Here is an 18,331-nt window from a genome sequence, read left to right as displayed (position 1 = left end):
ACGACATGTCACGCTACACCGTTTACCATCTCAGCCTTTTACAAGGTTACAAATACTATTACGATTAATTAAAGCATAATAATTTATCTATTACTTAGGAAAACTTGATATATGTTTATCTAATAGATATTTGTTATCTGTATGTACATTATAGAAATTAATAAATAAAAATTAAAGAGTTCCTTTAAATCGTTCAATTTTACATTTGAATTACAAGCACAGATAAAAAAGCAATTTACTTTTTCTTTAATTATAATGACTTTTTGTAAAAATATAATTATTATGTGGATAAATAATCGATAACGTGATCTTTTATTTCGTGTATATCATATTAAAAATTATAGCTTTTCAAGGAAAAAGTATAAAAAACAGAATTTAGAAGAATACTTTCTTATCTTTGGAATTATAAGTTTTATTACAACGCGAATATATTGCTTAGCTAAAGCCACGTTTAAACGCCAAAACAATTGAAATTTATAATTATTAGAGATAATTTATTGCCTTCATCGATATATCTTTTTGACTGAAATTGTTTGGAAGCATTTGGTAGAGAATACCGTCTGAAAATATATTGAATTTTAGTTCAATTTCCTTACTTTTGATTGCATTCTCAATTTATTACAAATTTGTAATAGTATTTGTTAATGGTAAAGTATTTGTTAAAGGTACTTGGTAGAGCTCGGAAAATATAATATTGGTTCTAAACATTTTATTAGCAGAGGTAGGTACCTATACCTACTCAAAAAACGAAGATTCAATATTGACAGTGATTGATAGAGGATTTCAAATCGTATATTTTATTTTTTGTTGCATTTTTTGTGACTCTATAATATTATCTATATATATATATATATATAGAATATAGATATTGGTTATATTTTGCGGTTATAGTAAACGACCTTTGCTTTGGATCTTAAAAATATTTTTTGTTGCTTGAATGTATAATAATGATATATATTATGTATTACATAATTTATTATTTTTTATATTATGAGTATGATACATAATGAATGTATTGTTGCGATCTTTGTCTGATAATAAAAAGGTCTCAGTTTCTAGTAATGGTTAATACCTTGAATTATCGTTTATTAATAACATTAATATTGTTCTTTTAATGACACAAATATTGAATTATATAACACAAACCATATTCACACATTCATTTTTTGTTTTTTATATACCTATTTTTTTGAACAGTCAAAATAAAAAATTCTTACCTTTTGTATCTGCCGACTGACGATCTTCGGGAATCCCCATGTCGCCAATACAATAGAAACAATCAAAGCGCAAACAGACAGACCGAAGAATAGTTTCGCATTTTTCCCCAACATATCGAATAAATAAATAAACCAATAAATACACTTCACAATATCAAAGTTGTTTCACATAAGCATTTCTAATTCAAAATTTTGTAACAGTCAAAAGTAAACTTTTTAGAGGTTATGTTATGATCGTTTTATTTTATTTTTATTTTTCTTTGTTCATGTCCGCTCGCAGCGGACGTAAACAATATAATAGAGCCTGCGCTCGCGCACGTGTGTAAACTTTTCACGATAAAAACAAAAGTCGATGGACCGGTTTAGGAATCGTTTGGTGACGTCAGGTAGCCTTTGAATCGGCCTGCGGCATTTTTTTGTATTTGATTGAATGTTACTAATAGTTATTTTGAATGAATTTTATCGGAAATTTCCAATAATACTCATTGTTAAGCAAAGTAGTATGTACTAATTATTGTTACTATGAAATTAGAGTCTATATTTTTTAGTAATTATTGATCTATTTTTTTATCTAGCAGTAGTTGGTTGGATTTAATATTAATCACAAATCACAATAGCTTTGATTGGCAACCGTTAAAACTGCTTTGAAATGCATTTTAACGCTTAAAAAGATTAATTTGTAAGAAATTTGGCGATTAGATAGATCATACAAATAATATTGAAACCGGAAACAGAAACAACTTGAAATCAAATTAATACTTAAAAATCATCTTTAATTCGGCATACCTACTATTCTGTTGTTTTGTTTTTAATGAAAAATTGTTTGAATGTCTACGATGTTATGTAAGTTAAGACATTATTTTTATAGTCTGCCTTGACCATAAATATTATATTCGTACATAGTATGTGGTATGAAACACTACAAACCATTAAATTTTATTTTTATTATTTTTGCAATAGTCTATAAATAGATTTTACCTGTAAAATATGTTTCTCGTTTTATCATGCATCGAAAATATTATATTTTCATAGTCTTAATACTAACTAATTAATCAATTTAAATTCGATAAAAAAAATTGAAACTTGCTAAATAGCTTTTCTTAGCTGTTAGGTAAAATAATAATTTTAATAATCGCCAAAGTCAAATTTCAACATTTAAAAAAATGACTCTATCTCATGCTTTATTTTTCTTGCAATTTTTTTCTTATAAGAAAAACATTACCAATAAAAATAAGTGATTTTGAAATGAAGTAGTGTTCTGAATGATATTAGGGTAAAATATAAAAAGACAAGATATAGAGCATAAAATACGTAAAACCTTGGTTGAAAATCATAAGGATTTGTAATGCACTTAAATCCAACTGCACTAAATCTTAAGATAACGCCAAGATAATATTTCTAAATCTGGATCAGATTAAGTGTAAATTAGTGTAATGGTGCTGTTAATTAATTATTGTCTTATTACTATTTACTCTTATTTTTATCCATACCATAATGCAAAAAATTGTCTGCATTCAACGCTAAACTACAGCATCCATTTGTATAAAATTGGTCAAACGTAATTTTTCTTAAATTGGAGCAATTTTTTCATAGAAAAAGTTAAAAGTTAAAAAGTTCACAGTTTTTTCTCCGGGAAAATTGCAATTCATGATGATCCTTTTATGATTGTTACTAATTTTCCTCGAGAAGTATAAGCCTCAGTAAATTTATTGTTTTTTCGTAGTGCAGTTATATGTAGTGGTAAATAAATAAATCACGTTTAAATGTCGGTCTTGATCATTTGTCACGGACTGTGTCGGTTTTCCTTCCCATCGGATCATAAAAGTGATAGAGTGAACTTTCTTGGTCGTTTATACATATATTATCTTTAGCGCAGTATGTCGCTGTTTTAGTTTGTGAATTATAGTCAAAATTATAGAGTCAAAACATGCATTATAAATATTATTTAAACATTTAATTTACAGTTAGGTCGTGGTTAGGTCTGCCTAAATTTGTACCTGAATGACATGATTCTCTAGAAAATCACAAAATGCAGGTATTTTTAACAGATCACAGGCATTTTAGTGTTAAATTTAAAAACCTTGTGAATTAAATTGGTTTTGAACTTTAATTTTTTGTCATATTCAAGATTGCAATAGATATAAATAGTAATAATTAGTTATGAACCTAGATTTTATGCCACCTAAGTAGATAGTAGATACTAAGTTGCCTATTGTTAGGCTTTTTATATGCATGAGAACATTGTATTGTCAAAACTGCTTATAAAAAACTATATTTTTCAAACATGACATTAACGTAGAATTATTAAGTTAATAAGTCATAAAATAAGACAACAGAGGAAATATTGACGAGAATCAGGTTTTTCTACAATTAAATTTTCTAAATTTTTTTTATTTTGTTGTTTAGATTATAATACACAAACAGGTCCCTATAATTTTTTTTTAAGTTGGTATACTTATAATTTAAACTTTTATGGTTATAGCTGTTTATAGCTGCGTTTAAGGAAAATATTTGATAACAAAAACGTAAATTATAAATACTTACTGTTAAAAGGATATTTTTTACCTAATTGATGTACTTCTCATCATAAATTAATACTCTTAAAATAATTTATTATTTGAATCTCTTCATTTGAACAGGTAAACCTGATTATTTAACAAAACTTAATGCAGTTATTGTTAGTACATATATAATGTTACTAGCTTTCCGCCCGCGGCTTCGCCCGCTTTGTCTAAAACCTAATAAATTATATACTAAAACCTTCCTCTTGAATCACTCTATCTATTAAAAAAAACGGCATCAAATTCCGTTGCGTAGTTTTAAAGATTTAAGCATACACAGGGACATAGGGACAGAGACAGCGACTTTGTTTTATACTATGTAGTGATTTTATAGTCTGGAAAAGAGACATTACAGTCTAGACGAATAAACAGTTTTATACTTACAGTCAATTAATACAGTAATATAGGGATATGACAATGCACTTTTGTGGCATAGTAATTTTGCTATTCACGTAGATTTTCAGTAATAATATGTGATGTTACGGTCTGTTGAATAGTACAATAGAGAAGCATTGAACCAAAACAACTGCTATGAAAAAAGGAACCCTAAAATGCCCTAAAATGTTTAGCATATTATTATAAAGTAGTTATTAAATGCAGTTTATAAATATTAAAAAAAAAATCGGGATTTGAATCCACATCCTTAGCTTAGACCTCAAGACAATATCGCTACAATATTGTAATCATCGGAATAATATTTTATCATATAAGTTCAGATGTTGTAACAAACACAGAAGAAGTTGAATGTCCTTCAAAACACTTTAGAACATGCATAAAACCGATAGAGTAGAAGGAATTCGATTGCTGAGATGGGATCGTTTACTTTATTCCATGTTACAACGTAGTAACATTGTAATACTGTAACAAAAGAGAATCTAAACGTCTGAATAACAGTATAAACAGAAAGCTCGACTGTGTTTATTGTAGGAAAGATATAAGAGAGAATTTATATGTGTTTATTTTTTCTAGAGAGAATTGCATTCCTTTTCAAGGAAAGTGTTATTGCGTGTTTTGAGAATTCCGTAGAATACAGGAGTTTAAAATTGTGAATTTAATTTGTACGTAATACATATGTATAAAGTCTTTTATTTAATCATTTTCGTCGTTTTGGTATAATTAAAGCACACGCAATCTCTAAAAAAACACACCATTCTTTGCAATTTAGGGTTAGCAGATGTCACAGACCGTCGAACTTTTATTCGGTAGTTAATAGCTGACTTCTCTAATTTATTTTTCTTGAATGTAGATAGGAAATTAATTAAAAGCTATTTAAAAGCTTATAGAAAAATATATAATAGAGATAATTAGTGATCACGTGAAGAAAACGGATGAAGTTCCATCAAACCTTCATTGTATGAAAAATTTCCATTGGTACCAACTTGAAAAAGTCACAAATTTATGCAATAGTCTTATATAGTTTTATGTTCAAATAGTTTCATTAAGACGTTGTTTTTGAACAGTTTCCTAGACTTGAGTATGCACTAACAAGTAATTTAATTAGCGCTTTCAGCAGACACAACATTAAATAATATTTGTATAAAACATTAAAATAAAGTGGATTGTGGTTATCATATCCAAGACAAAAGTATTTATTTGTTACTAAGGACTTATAATATTATTGAAGGTTATTGGCGCAACATCGTCTGCATAATTGCAAGATAAATCATATTTTATATTATGTTATAATTTAATAAATATGGGATAAATTATATCCACAACATTAAATGTGTTTTTAAATAAATAACAAATCTAAGTTAATTTTATTGCCCGAAAGTGTTCAAATACTTATAAAAGAAAGTTCATAAACTCTTACAACAAGTACCTACTTACTATAAAAATATGAAGAGCATTCAAAAATGTTGACTTTAAATATTGACTTTTTCAGCAGAGACAGATTATTAAATAAAGTCTCGATATCTTTAATGTAAAAAAAGTTGTATGATCTGATCTGATAAATGACCTAGACCGTAAAAAATTGTATCAATCAGACTCTGACCCAGCCCACAAGGGGACTGTGATTCATTCATAAGACTTAAATTTTTATAGGCTAAGAAACGATTCTAAATTAAACTGTTATAACAGAAATAGGTAAAATGTCCATGTAAATCAACGACGAAATTTGTACGTTTGTACGTAATTTGTATGTTTTTGTATTCATGTTTGTAATTTTGTCACATAAAAACTGCTGGACCGATTTCAAAAATTCTTTCACAACCAGTAACAGAAGAGAAAGCTACAGTTTACCTGAGTCACATATATTTTATTTCGTAACTATCCCGGATTTGCCCGGGCGAAGTCGGGGTGACCGGATAGCATAAAATAAATATGAATTATCACTCACCATCAAGAGATTTAAAATGTTTTTAGAGGTCAAAATTATTTAATATCTTCTTATTAAATGGCCAATTGAAGATAACTTTGGGATTACCCTTTGAACCGGTTATGGATGGGTTTTTGGTTTTTGTCTCATGAGGTTTTCTTATTTATAAGTTATTACATTAGTCTGACCTGGGATTTACAAGTATTGTCGGATTAAAATTGATATGCGCATGAAAGACGGGTTTTTTGTTTAATTTAAAATTGTTTTGTACATTTTGTTACTTATTTATTGAAATTCCGAAATAATCAATAATATCACGACATATTAAGAAATAACAAAGAAATGGATCAAAACTTGAAAAGCGTACACACATGAAAACTAATTCAATTCGTTACATGATAGTTCACTCAAACGTTTGTTAATACCGCGATTAATCTAAGCACTGAATGACAAACATTTTTCCATACTACTTCATTTCCATCACATAATTGTGCTGGTCACGGAAAAATAATTACAATCATTATGGAACAGTATGTGTTACAGATAATTTAGGGAATTGAATATCTAGTAAGAGCGCGTAATGACTGAATGTCATGATACCTATATCAAATGTGTTATGGATCATGGTTATTAGTTAGAAACGTGTTTATTCAAAGTGAATATACGCTACCTTGGCTGTTTCGTCATTGGTGTATTGTATGATGAATGCAAAAGACAATAGATGTTATTGCTAAAAAATTGCACACACACTACAGACTTTAATAGATATTTGTAAAGTTGCTCAATATCTTTTATTTAACATTATAATAATTAACTTCATAATTCAACAGCATATTTTTAAAATGAAGAATCTTATTATATTTGAAAATATAACCCACATATCTTTGAATATCTTTTAGGGTCCACAGTAGTAAGAAAAGATTATGACATATTAGCGATTAGAACTCGTCGATTAACCGCTAATACAAATCTTTCTTTATAGTTGCATGATAGCTGGCACTAATGTAACCGGATAAATACGTAATGTAAAGTTTTACCCATTACCAGTAACATATCAACGCTAGTCTGATCAGCTCATGTAACTATTATTAAAAATACATATAAAACATTATTCTATGTATAATCGTTAAATGGCCAATGTGCAGGGAAAAATTGTAAGGTTATATCGTGGCTGGAAGGACACTTTTGTATTAGTTTTTGTATGAATTTTGCGTATAAACACGCAATGTATATAATTGATAATTCTCATATTATGTTATAAGATGTAAGAAATGCTAAGCGTGAGTGAATTGGCATATTTTGCTAATGTTTCTATTAATCGTTGACCGAAAACTGTGATGAAAACATTTGCATGTAAAAAAATCTGGGTCTCTTTATGCTTATAGAAGCAACAGTTTAGAAGAGATGGACCAACTTTAACTACCTACGTATGTTTTAAAATATCGAATCCGAATCCAAATATCGTATGTTCTGTATATTCGAAAATTGTCATCATTTAAAAAAAAATGGGTTGCTCTAGTCTGGTCTACATTTTCATAAGGATTGGATTTTTTTAATATACAACAATAATTCCTTGGGCTTGCTCTTATCAGAATATAGGCTCTGCGACTATTTTATTCATTTCATTTCCTTCGCAAAGTTTCCAAGTTACGCAACATTTTATTCATATATAATTTTTAATAACGTATAACACAAAAGCTATAAATAAATATCGTAATTATAGATATGATCACAGCACAATTGGGAGCAATTTATGTCAATTTTGTTATCGTCATTAAAACAATTATTTTGATCGCCTCTGGAGTTAATCATCGGGGTTTAAAAGATTAGATAATAATGATGGGTTTTATAAAAAGCTCAGTGGAAGGTTAGGTCAGGATATACAAACTATATTTAAATTTATTTTGAAATATCAAAATGAATTATAGCAATTTTTATGTTTGTTACAATGTGAGATCGTCATATTATATATATATATATATATATATATATATATAATATGACGATCTCATATATATATATATATATATATATATATATTACAACACACTCGTATATATATATGAAAATATATATACGAGTGTGTTAAACCTTATAACGTGACCTATTAATAAAATATTAAATGCGGTACAAAACAATTTCCAGTCAAAACAAAACTGCTGTATGTTTACTTGATTTAATGATAGAGCAATTGAAATAAACATACCTTCATAGTTAAAACCTTAAAAATGACAAACATACACAAAACAATACTTTTAAACCTTACACACTACGGGTTAAGGTTTTAGAATGTCATACAATGTGTGAAATATTTACAAACCAGTAAATAAAGGGGCCTTTACACGACTATTGTTATCTATACTTTCATGGACAGTGACTATTGCATAAAATATGTTTTGTATAATAGACCAATGTCACACATTTCTCGCTATTGGATTATAGAAAAAATTCAATACATTTGTGTGAAAGGTTATTTAAGCTTTATGTCGTATAAAACTATATAAATTTTAATGTTACGTGGTTATATAAAATAATGTGATCCCTTGTATTGCATTGTAGTTTTGACCTAAATGTGCTGTGAGATTTCACTACCCCTTGTGGAGTAAGGGGCTTTAAACACAATTAATTTTTTTTTGATGAGCAATAATTGACTTGCTTTAATTTACATTAATATTATCTATATTGAATTTATTTAAAATCAGAGTCTTTAACAAATAACAACATCAATATTTATTGTTATTATATAGAGGACGGAAAGCTTTACAAGTGTTTGAGTCTTACCTAATTGAAAGAAATAATATTTCAAGAAAACATAGAGTCAGTTTCATTCACACTTGAACTACGAGCTATAAAGGGAAAAATATGCGTAAAAATAAGCAGGAAACAACTACAGTATTATTATGTCGGTATATAATTATATTCTAGTATATAAATAGTTGAGTTAATATACTACGTCTCTGGGCGACATACAATATTGTTATTTAACATTCATAATATATTGAATCAAAAAAGAATGCAGCCAATATACAGTCTTTATACAGTCTTTCAGTATTTTCGTATAAAAGTCCTACTTGCGATTTACGAAAGCATTTTTTCAGCATTTTAAAAAATATATTACATTACATAACACATTAATTAATTTATTATTTTTATATAAATTAATTAATGTGTGATGTATATTTAGAAGTTGAAAATTTGAAATTTTTTGTTTTTGTACTTTCTATAATTCATGGACTTAAAATAGTCTACAATTATAAAAAAGATTTCCTTAATTTAAAAAAAAATTCAACAAATTAAATTCTACTTTGCTTTGATTCCAACAATTTAGATTTTCAAAAGAAACGTACGCTATGTTACAATAATTATCTTAGGTGACTTCAGAGCATGAACGCGAAACATGTATAAAATTCAATGTATTGAATCTTTCTTAAAAGGTATATCGAAATAATCAAAAATTATTTATGTTGGGCTTGTAACAACGAATAATGTATTTAAACTGTTTTTATGGACAATTGGACATTAAAAATGGGTAAGGTAAATTAAAACGAAACTTTTTTAAATAATTTATTAGTTTGTTCAATGCATTGGTGTATTATACTGCAAACTAACTAATTCAACATAGCTCATGACACTGTTATCTTTCTTAAAAGGTATATCGAAATAATCAAAAATTATTTATGTTGGGCTTGTAACAACGAATAATGTATTTAAACTGTTTTTATGGACAATTGGACATTAAAAATGGGTAAGGTAAATTAAAACGAAACTTTTTTAAATAATTTATTAGTTTGTTCAATGCATTGGTGTATTATACTGCAAACTAACTAATTCAACATAGCTCATGACACTGTTATCTAGATTATACCGTGTTTATAAGCGACAATGTAAACGATAGTGCAAATTATCCTTCACATTAATATGACAAATAATATGCAGGTGAATGCCATGCATTCGTGTTTGACAGAAATATGCAATCAATCAGGTATCAAGCAGGCATCTTTATCAAAATGATTTTTTAATCTTCTATTAAAGTTGACTTAAATAATAAATTAATTAAATAAATTATGAATAAAATTTTTATGTTCAAAAGTTGCTAGATTTTTAAAGGAATAGGTATATTAGTTTTAGTTAGGACTAGCTGTGCCCCGCAGTTTTACCCGCATTGATCCGCTCCTGTTGGTCTGAGATGATATATAGCCTTCCTCGATAACACCGAAAGATTTTTTTAATCGGACCAGTAGTTCCCGAGATTAGCGCGTTCAAACAAACAATCAAACTCTTCAGCTTCATAATTTTAATATAGATGTATCCTTAAATTTATATATATAAAATATGATACTTTCGGGAAGATTTTATTTATTACTTAGTAAGAATTCCCTCTACGTAACAATGATACAAATATCTGCGTATTCGAATTACAATGCAAATTTATTGAGTGTATATTTTATTGCAATACACGTAGGAAAAGTCGAAACACAGGAGAGAGTCGTTACAATTTTGATATGATTTTGACTAACCCAATATCTTGGTAATAAAACTCGATTCTTTTAATATAAATATAATTATTATTATTTTTTAACAAAAACACTAAACCGCATCACATGTCCAGAAGTGGACAATTAATTTTACATGATCCAACCGAAAACTTCAAATAAAAATAAATCATTAAATTTGTTCATCCAATCGAAGTAGACTGTATCAAATCCAAAAAAATCGAATTGAGATACTCCTCATTTTTTGAAGATGGTTGAAAAGAACTAAACTACTGCCACATTCCATCACATAATATGCCATGTTATTATCTATAAGAATAGAATAAAATAACTATTCATCTAGCGAATAAATTATTATTTTGACGAGTTATGACGTTACATAATATATTCCTTGGGGAACATTTCCTGTTTAATCGTACGAATATGGCCACGTATCCGCAAGTTTTTTGTCTGCGTATGTTTTGCATGCGTCATACATCAATTTATCTAGTGTCCAATCTATGTATTTAAAAGCTATGTATTGAGAATAGACCTATAGAAGGAAGAAATATTTTGTTAGTTAAATGCATATTCGATGCAAATAGATTTGTATTGACAGCAGGCACTTATCAACTACAGATTTATGTAAAGAAATTATGATACATAATTTCTATAGGTCGTTTTATACTCGTACCTCGTGTACTACCACCTCGTGGTTTTATACTCATCATAGTAAAATGTTCAAGATTCAAGAAACCGCTCTTTACGTATTTAAAAATAAGGGTTTATTTGATAGATTATTTTCCTTGGAACCTTATCCAATAAAATAAGTATTAGGACTTGACAATTAGGTTTAAGAATAAATTAAAAAGACATTCGCCATCTATGCAACCAAGGTGTAAGATTCACGCACAGGTTTCACGTATGCAGTTATAGCTCGTTATTCTGGTAAATCCGTTGCATCGTTAATTTTGATTGCCTTGAGTTTAACTGAGGTTAACTTTGCCAGTTATACAAGACGAAATAATTTATTATAGCATCTTCAGTTACTGTTGTAGAATTCCTAGTGAAACACTGGGTAAAACTAATTAAAATGAGTATGATTGTGGATGACTAAATGCATTTGCTAGGAAATTAATCTTACCGATTTTATGATACAAAAACGTATAAAAGCGCCTTTGAGTGGTCTTATGCGTATTATTTCACGAATCACTTTTTTGTTATTCATTTCGTCTTAGATACTAATATTATAAAGAGGAAAGGTTTGTAATTATGTATGTATGTATGGTTTTCACGCATAAACTACTGGACCGATTTTGATGAAATTTGGCACAGATAATTTTTAGACCCTGAGAAAGAACATAGGCTACCTTTTATTGCGAAATATTTACCACGGGCGAAGCCGGGGCGGACCGCTAGTTTATAATATTTACATTGTTTCGATTTAACATACCTGACACAAGAACACATATTGTATCGATCTGACCATTGTCTGTTTCTTTAGGATTTATGTCAGTGGTTTTTATTATAATAGAAAGCCTGGTGCCTTGATTGTGATATGAGACCACTAAGGTAAGGTTTTCTTGGAAGCAATTGTATTTTTCATTTCATAGTAACAATTCAATAGAGAAGAGTCAACAAGAAAATATCGTATTTTCTCTGGAGTAAAAAATATTTGGCAATGGCTATTAAAGTAGAAGCTGTGATAGAAGACTAATTCAGTATTGACAAAAAAGAAAGATAAGCAATTTTGCGGTGTTTAAAATATTTTAGTCACGTAAATTGGCTAAGTGGCAAATGATGTATCACTTAGGAATGAATCATCTAACTTTCCTTAGAATTACATTGTTTAACAAACTTCTTATCCTTAAGGCTCTAAAGGCTCTTGGTACTTGGGCCTAAAGGAGGGCGACTTTTATAACTTGGTCCTTTTGGTGATCAGTTTTTAATATGTTTCACGTTTAGGTAAAGATTATTAGAAATTCTTAGAAAAATTTAAAGAAAAGAAAAGGGCAATGAAGTTTGCATATTAATAATAATTTATCCATTTTGAACTTGGAAAGTATCAATTTAGGTAAATTAATAGCATGGTTTGAAAAAAATAATATTTTTTGTCAAGAAATAAAAAACTTGATAACTTTATTGGATCAACTTTTTAATAATGATAATTTTTGAAGTAATTCTAGGAATTGGATTTAATCCAGAAAAAAGTTTAGAGCTACCAATAAAATAAATGAAAAATCTTTTTAATGGTTTACAATCAAGCTTAGAGAGAGCACGTTTTATGGTACCGTTTATTACCGCATCTGTAAATAAACGCAAGTGACGCAACTTTTCAGAATGTAGAGAGTAAAAAATTATGAATTTTGCAAAGACAAGCGAAAAAATATTATAGGTAAGTAATAACGTAGCTTGTAGTTTTTTTTATGATGGTCCAATAAAACCGGATATAAATTTCGAATCTTTCTAAGGAGAAAAATTAGAACTTTTCTATGAAAAAAATATTTAATTTTTCAGGATTAGGATCAAGCATAGCCTTAATAGTGTTAAAAACATTAGAGGAAAAATGACTGTTTTATGGACCCTAACTCATTATAACAATGTAACGTGATACGGGTTATTCAATGCGATATTCAAATGAGCCTGTGTAGGAATATAAAAAGGTAATGAGTCGAATTGAAATTCACAGCTCGTGCGTTTAGAGGGATAGTTCACTTTCTTGTTGACTCTGTTACGATGTGGTTTACCGGGTTTGTTTTGTTTGCGACAGCGGTTTGTGTTAGTTCGGGTAAGATCAATTAGTTCAGTTTGTGTAGTAGTGAAATCTTTGGATTGTTTATTGAATTACCGAAATTTGTGCTTCGCTCAGGTCGCCAAAACGTTTTCATTCAGTTTGTTAATAAAAATCACGAAGTGTTAGATATAGATTTATATAGAAATCCTAAAGAAGTCGAGGAAGAAGTGATGAAGGAAAAGGATTACAGGAAATTAGTTTAAAATAAAATTTTCGTTTCAGATATAATTCAATCGGAAAGAGTGCCAGTGAATGGTAAAGATTATGAGCCAGGTTTTACAGATGATAGAATAGTGAATGGACAAAATGCTAACATTCAAGACCATCCGTACCAAGTATCGTTTATTGTGAATAATTCATACTTTTGTGGAGGATTTATTGTTAGTGAAAACTATGTAATGACTGCTGCTCATTGCGCTCAAAAGTAAGTGTTTTTCTACTTTCTTATTTTTTTTGTTTCTGGTAACGATTGTTATCCTAAATAATTTATTTTTGAAAAATTTTCCCACTTAAAATAAATGTGCTATAAAATAAATTTTAATCTTGTTTGTCTGTTCTTTTTTATCAAACGGAACTGGGAAAATGTAGTTTTTAACGTTATATACATAGTATTTTATTTTATTTGTAGTGTGGATCCTAAAACAGTAGTAATGCGAGCCGGTAGCTCCTTCCGCAAAAACGGCACTCTAATAGAAATAGCGGAAGTAAAGGCATTCCCAGACTATGACAATCCACCGTTTGACAAAGACATCGCTTACATGAAGACAGCTAAACCTATAGAGTTCACAGATACGATACAACCTATAGCACTACCTCCAAGGAATAGACCTGTTGTTGCCAACTCGAAGATAGTTGTTAGTGGATGGGGAAGGACAAAGGTATGATTATGGTGAAAGTTATCCCAAAACATTTTCTTGTAAAATTTTACTAAAACGCTCATGCACTCAGAAAATGTTATAAGGGATATGTTGCAACCAATTTGCACCAGAAATTTCATTCAATTTTATCAAACGGTGCCATTTAATAAAGAGCCTAGACTTTATTATTACTAAACAGCTGATAAGCTACTTGGTAGAAAAAACACGACAAAATGATAACATAATCGTCACAAGAAATATTAATTTATTTTAAATAGTATTCTTTTAACATACATACTGTTTATTCGGACCATGAATTATAACATTGTCTCATTTCCAGCAAGGTGCATCTTCAATCCCAGACAGGCTGATGGAGGTTGAGATGCCTGTAGTAAGCTTCCTGCAATGTTTCCTGTCTTATCCAACAGTGCTTACCCAGAACATGTTCTGTTCAGGAAATTTCTTCTTGGGTGGAAAGAGTACTTGCCAGGTAAATAAATGTTTCATAGAATTTCGTATGAGTTTCGTTATGGAAAGTCAGTTGATTAATTATACTTTTTTAGAATTGGTGCTTATGCACAAAATAACGTTTATAACTTGAAGAGGCGTTGAGGCATCTTAAATTTAAACTTCCGAACTTGTTTAATAGTATTGTTTTATTTGTCTGTTAACTACGCTGCTAGGCGTCATATTAAATGGTCATAGTGCGTGTTAGAAGAATTCAATAACACTGAATAATTTATTCAGTGCAGTCATTTAAAAATAATGCAAACCTTCAACTTAAGTTAAGGATTAGTAGGTATATTATATTGAACTGTGAAATAATGAAATTTACCAAACAATTATGGTGTTGATTGTTATGATGATGGCTATAGAAAATTGTATGTTTTTCTAATATCTCAGGCTATAGCTATTTTTTTGTTCTGGCAGGGTGACTCAGGTGGCGCTGCCATACAAGACGGTATGGCCGTTGGGATCGTCTCTTTTGGTCGCGGGTGCGGACAGGCCCTATCGCCTTCTGTTTTTGCCGACATTGCCTCACCACTATTAAGGGACTTCATTACCGAAAACACGGGACTATAAAACTCCTATATACTTAGCAATTGAAGGTGTTATGTTATGTTTAATGCATACTGAGAAATACCTATGCTAATCCAGCCTAATTATGTAAAATTATGATTTAATATGGTGTATAAACCAGGCTTGTTTAAAAGTAGAGTAATATTGATACAAAATTGCGTAGTTGCTTATAATTGTCAGAGTTTTTTTTATTTTTAATGGCTGTGTGTGTCAGTTTTATAGGGTCAAAGGATAATGAACAAAATCATTTGAATAATATTGCGAGATAAACACGAACAAGGCAGGTTTCTAGGAATTGCTATTAAAGTACGATAATAATTTATTATTATTTATAGCACACTAATTAAATGTATTTATTACCCGATTGCATCAGGATGATTGCTTATTTATAAGAAGTTATACAAAATAAAAACGATATGCAAAAAGAAAACGTTTTATTACTTATTGTTTTAAAATCTACGACACATGAATCTGATTATAGATGATAATAATCTAATTAACTCTGTAAATGTTTGTTCAGCATAAACAATATAATACCTTTTTACCCGAATAAGCAGAGAGCTGGCGAAAATATTTGTTATAACTTCAGAAAATCTTTGAAATATCAATTCATTCATTAAATTTTTGAAAGCTTTCATTTTCGTTGCAGTGCTTATTGATCGCGATATTATGGTTGCGATTTCAAGTAATACCTGTAGTTTTATAATGTTGTGGCATAGATTATTAAATACGTAGTTAACTACGTAAGTTGCGGTCTCATTTTTCATATTTTCTGTTTTTCAAAAAATTATCTTTTTACATAATATGAGATTTTTATAGGATAAATAAGTTTACATGTATAAGACTTCACTTTTACACTTTTTATAATTCACTTTTATATATTTTATGATTAAGTAAACAATTGTTGAGTAGGATTATAATAAGATTTTTCACCAGCAACCTCTCTGACTACATATATATCCCAAAATAATTCCTACTTATATATTGGAAACTTAATTTTAGAGAATTACTTATTCAAGATATAATTATTATCTTTGTTTGATGTTTGAAAAGAGTGGGCGGTACATAGTTTTTACCCGACTACGGCAAAGCAAAAGGAGGGTTATGATTTTGACAGGCTATGTATGTATGTATGTATGTATGTATGTATGTATGTATATATGTATGTATGTATGTTCATCTGTTCCCTCGTAACTTCTAAACTACTTATCAGAATTCGACAAATGACATATCATTAGAAGCGTCTTAATTGTCCGCTGGTTATAGGCTATATGGGGTTTCACAAAATCTAATGTGGCGCCCCCTAGCGGACAAAACATACAGAGTAAAAAAATAAAGTTAAGATAAATATACCGTGTTTGGTATCATTTGAAAGCTTTTTACTTGCACATTTTGAATATATATATATTACTAGCATTTGCTTGTGACTTTACCTGTATTCATGGGCTGATTGCATATAATTCACATCTTTTCGTTCATAGCTTCTTTATTAGTTCATCAATTTAACTTTTGTTTTATACTTTTTCAGTGTCGTTTTTTGTCGTAGTTGGGTTTTAGTTGTTTTACTTTTTATCTTGTCACGGTAAGCAGTTACAAATTTATAATAATTTTAGTATATTTTCGTTACTTCAAAATATCTCCAGGCTTAAAAGAGTTCATGTTGTTACTACATTTTGGGTATAAAAATATACTATATTATATGATATATTATTTTTTGTTAGTAACACAGCCTAGTTAATCCAGGAACAGTCATGTAAACAAGTACGTTGTATAAAATTGACCTGCTTTTTGTATTATTCCTAAATTCCTAAATAATCGATGAGAAATGTGAAGAATACAATACGCTTGAAGATGATTTTGTTCTTTTTAAAACAACCATTGGAGGTCACTTTAAGAGATATAAAAGGTAGGTACTATGGCGCATTACATTTTGATTACTTTTGAAGTAAAATTATTAACGAAAATGAAAATTTACTTTTCATGTATTTCTGCTTGCTTGGCAACTCTGAAATTTGGTAATTTGTAATATTATGAACATTGCAAGATTTGTTTGCAATAATTTGACCCAGTTTCATCTTTCTTTCAGTTTTGAAATAATATAAATAAATTACGAACATGTTCCTCTAAATGAGTGAATTTATTGAAACACATATTGTATGTATCACCCAACTTCAAATCGATATCGAACAAATATCGATGTTACTAGTGAATTTTATGATTATCAAGAAGATATTATTAAGGTGTACATCTTTTAGCAACATGTTACTTAAAATAACTCAAAATTTAGATATATGTGATTGTTTTTAAATACAGTTTTCTTTGTTACATATTTATGGCATTGGAATAAAAATAAAAAGTATTTATTAAGGAAGAATAATATACCTAAAATACGTAAAAACGCACTTACGACATTCAATCAATAATTATTTTAGCAAAAACCGTCGTCTCTAATCCTTCGTTATGTAAGTATTCGTAAAGACTTAAACATATAAAAAATAACCATTGAGGAAATATTATCAATGTTATTTCAAAAATAACTAATGTCCAGGATAATAATTATGCTTTTTTAGAGTTTTACGCATGTTTAAAAATATATGTTTCGGCATGATTTGCACTAAGGAAGGCCATCTGTTTCCGTTGTAAGGCATGTATTATTAAATATGCCTTGCAAAATATAGGTATAACTTAATTAATATCTTGGAAACAGATTTCACGGTTATTAGATATCATTAAGATTCTTTTTTATCATTTATTAGTTGAATAGTTATCTAGGTACTCTTCTTATACCCTTAAAAGGATTGAAGTAGATTCGGCAAACTGTTTTATAATAAATGTGTGTTTTGTTGATTTCTGTGTGTTTTGAAATAAGTCTCGTCTTATATTGTTAGCAAGAATTCTCTAATAATATGAGTTTTATTTTCATTTGAGTACCTATGCTTAGAATTCTATGTTTGACAGCTATAACAACAGCATATAAATGTATATCCAACAGGAAGAACTTTCTCGATGTGAATAACATATCAGGAATAA

At 28.9% G+C, this 18,331-nt stretch overlaps 2 protein-coding genes across 2 annotated transcripts in view; one reads left to right on the top strand and one right to left on the bottom strand.

The window, feature by feature from the left end:
* LOC149902573 (sensory neuron membrane protein 2-like) overlaps positions 1 to 1,520 on the bottom strand; it is a 30,973-nt gene extending 29,453 nt beyond the window's left edge. Inside the window, exon 1 of the mRNA XM_090110524.1 lies at positions 1,218 to 1,520. Coding sequence (XP_089966650.1) covers positions 1,218 to 1,331 — 114 coding nt within the window. The 5' untranslated portion in view covers positions 1,332 to 1,520. The remainder of the gene's footprint in view (positions 1 to 1,217) is intronic.
* An 11,726-nt stretch (positions 1,521 to 13,246) lies between these two features.
* Positions 13,247 to 15,731, top strand: LOC149902572 (trypsin-2-like). Its single transcript, XM_090110144.1, has 5 exons — positions 13,247 to 13,358; positions 13,587 to 13,788; positions 13,993 to 14,242; positions 14,562 to 14,711; positions 15,152 to 15,731. Exons 1-5 carry the CDS (start codon positions 13,307 to 13,309, stop codon positions 15,302 to 15,304), a joined length of 807 nt encoding a protein of 268 aa, XP_089966270.1. The 5' UTR covers positions 13,247 to 13,306; the 3' UTR covers positions 15,305 to 15,731.
* Positions 15,732 to 18,331: the final 2,600 nt, after the last annotated feature.

This window comes from Colias eurytheme, chromosome 15 (genome assembly GCF_061535395.1).
Source record: "Colias eurytheme isolate Ceu_HAF_F1 chromosome 15, ilColEury1 Martin Lab GWU primary, whole genome shotgun sequence".
Taxonomy (NCBI): Eukaryota; Metazoa; Arthropoda; class Insecta; order Lepidoptera; family Pieridae; genus Colias; species Colias eurytheme.
The sequence above is the reverse complement of the archived record's forward strand: the minus strand, read 5'-3'. Positions and strand labels throughout refer to the sequence as shown.

What these genes read in the sequence shown, in the direction of transcription:
- LOC149902572 (XM_090110144.1), top strand. Translation starts at nt 13,307, where the DNA reads ATGTGGTTTACCGGGTTTGTTTTGTTTGCGACAGCGGTTTGTGTTAGT. An exon ending in AGCGGTTTGTGTTAGTTCGG is followed by an intron (nt 13,359 to 13,586) that starts GTAAGATCAATT and finishes TTTTCGTTTCAG; the next exon opens with ATATAATTCAATCGGAAAGA. An exon ending in GTGGATGGGGAAGGACAAAG is followed by an intron (nt 14,243 to 14,561) that starts GTATGATTATGG and finishes TCTCATTTCCAG; the next exon opens with CAAGGTGCATCTTCAATCCC.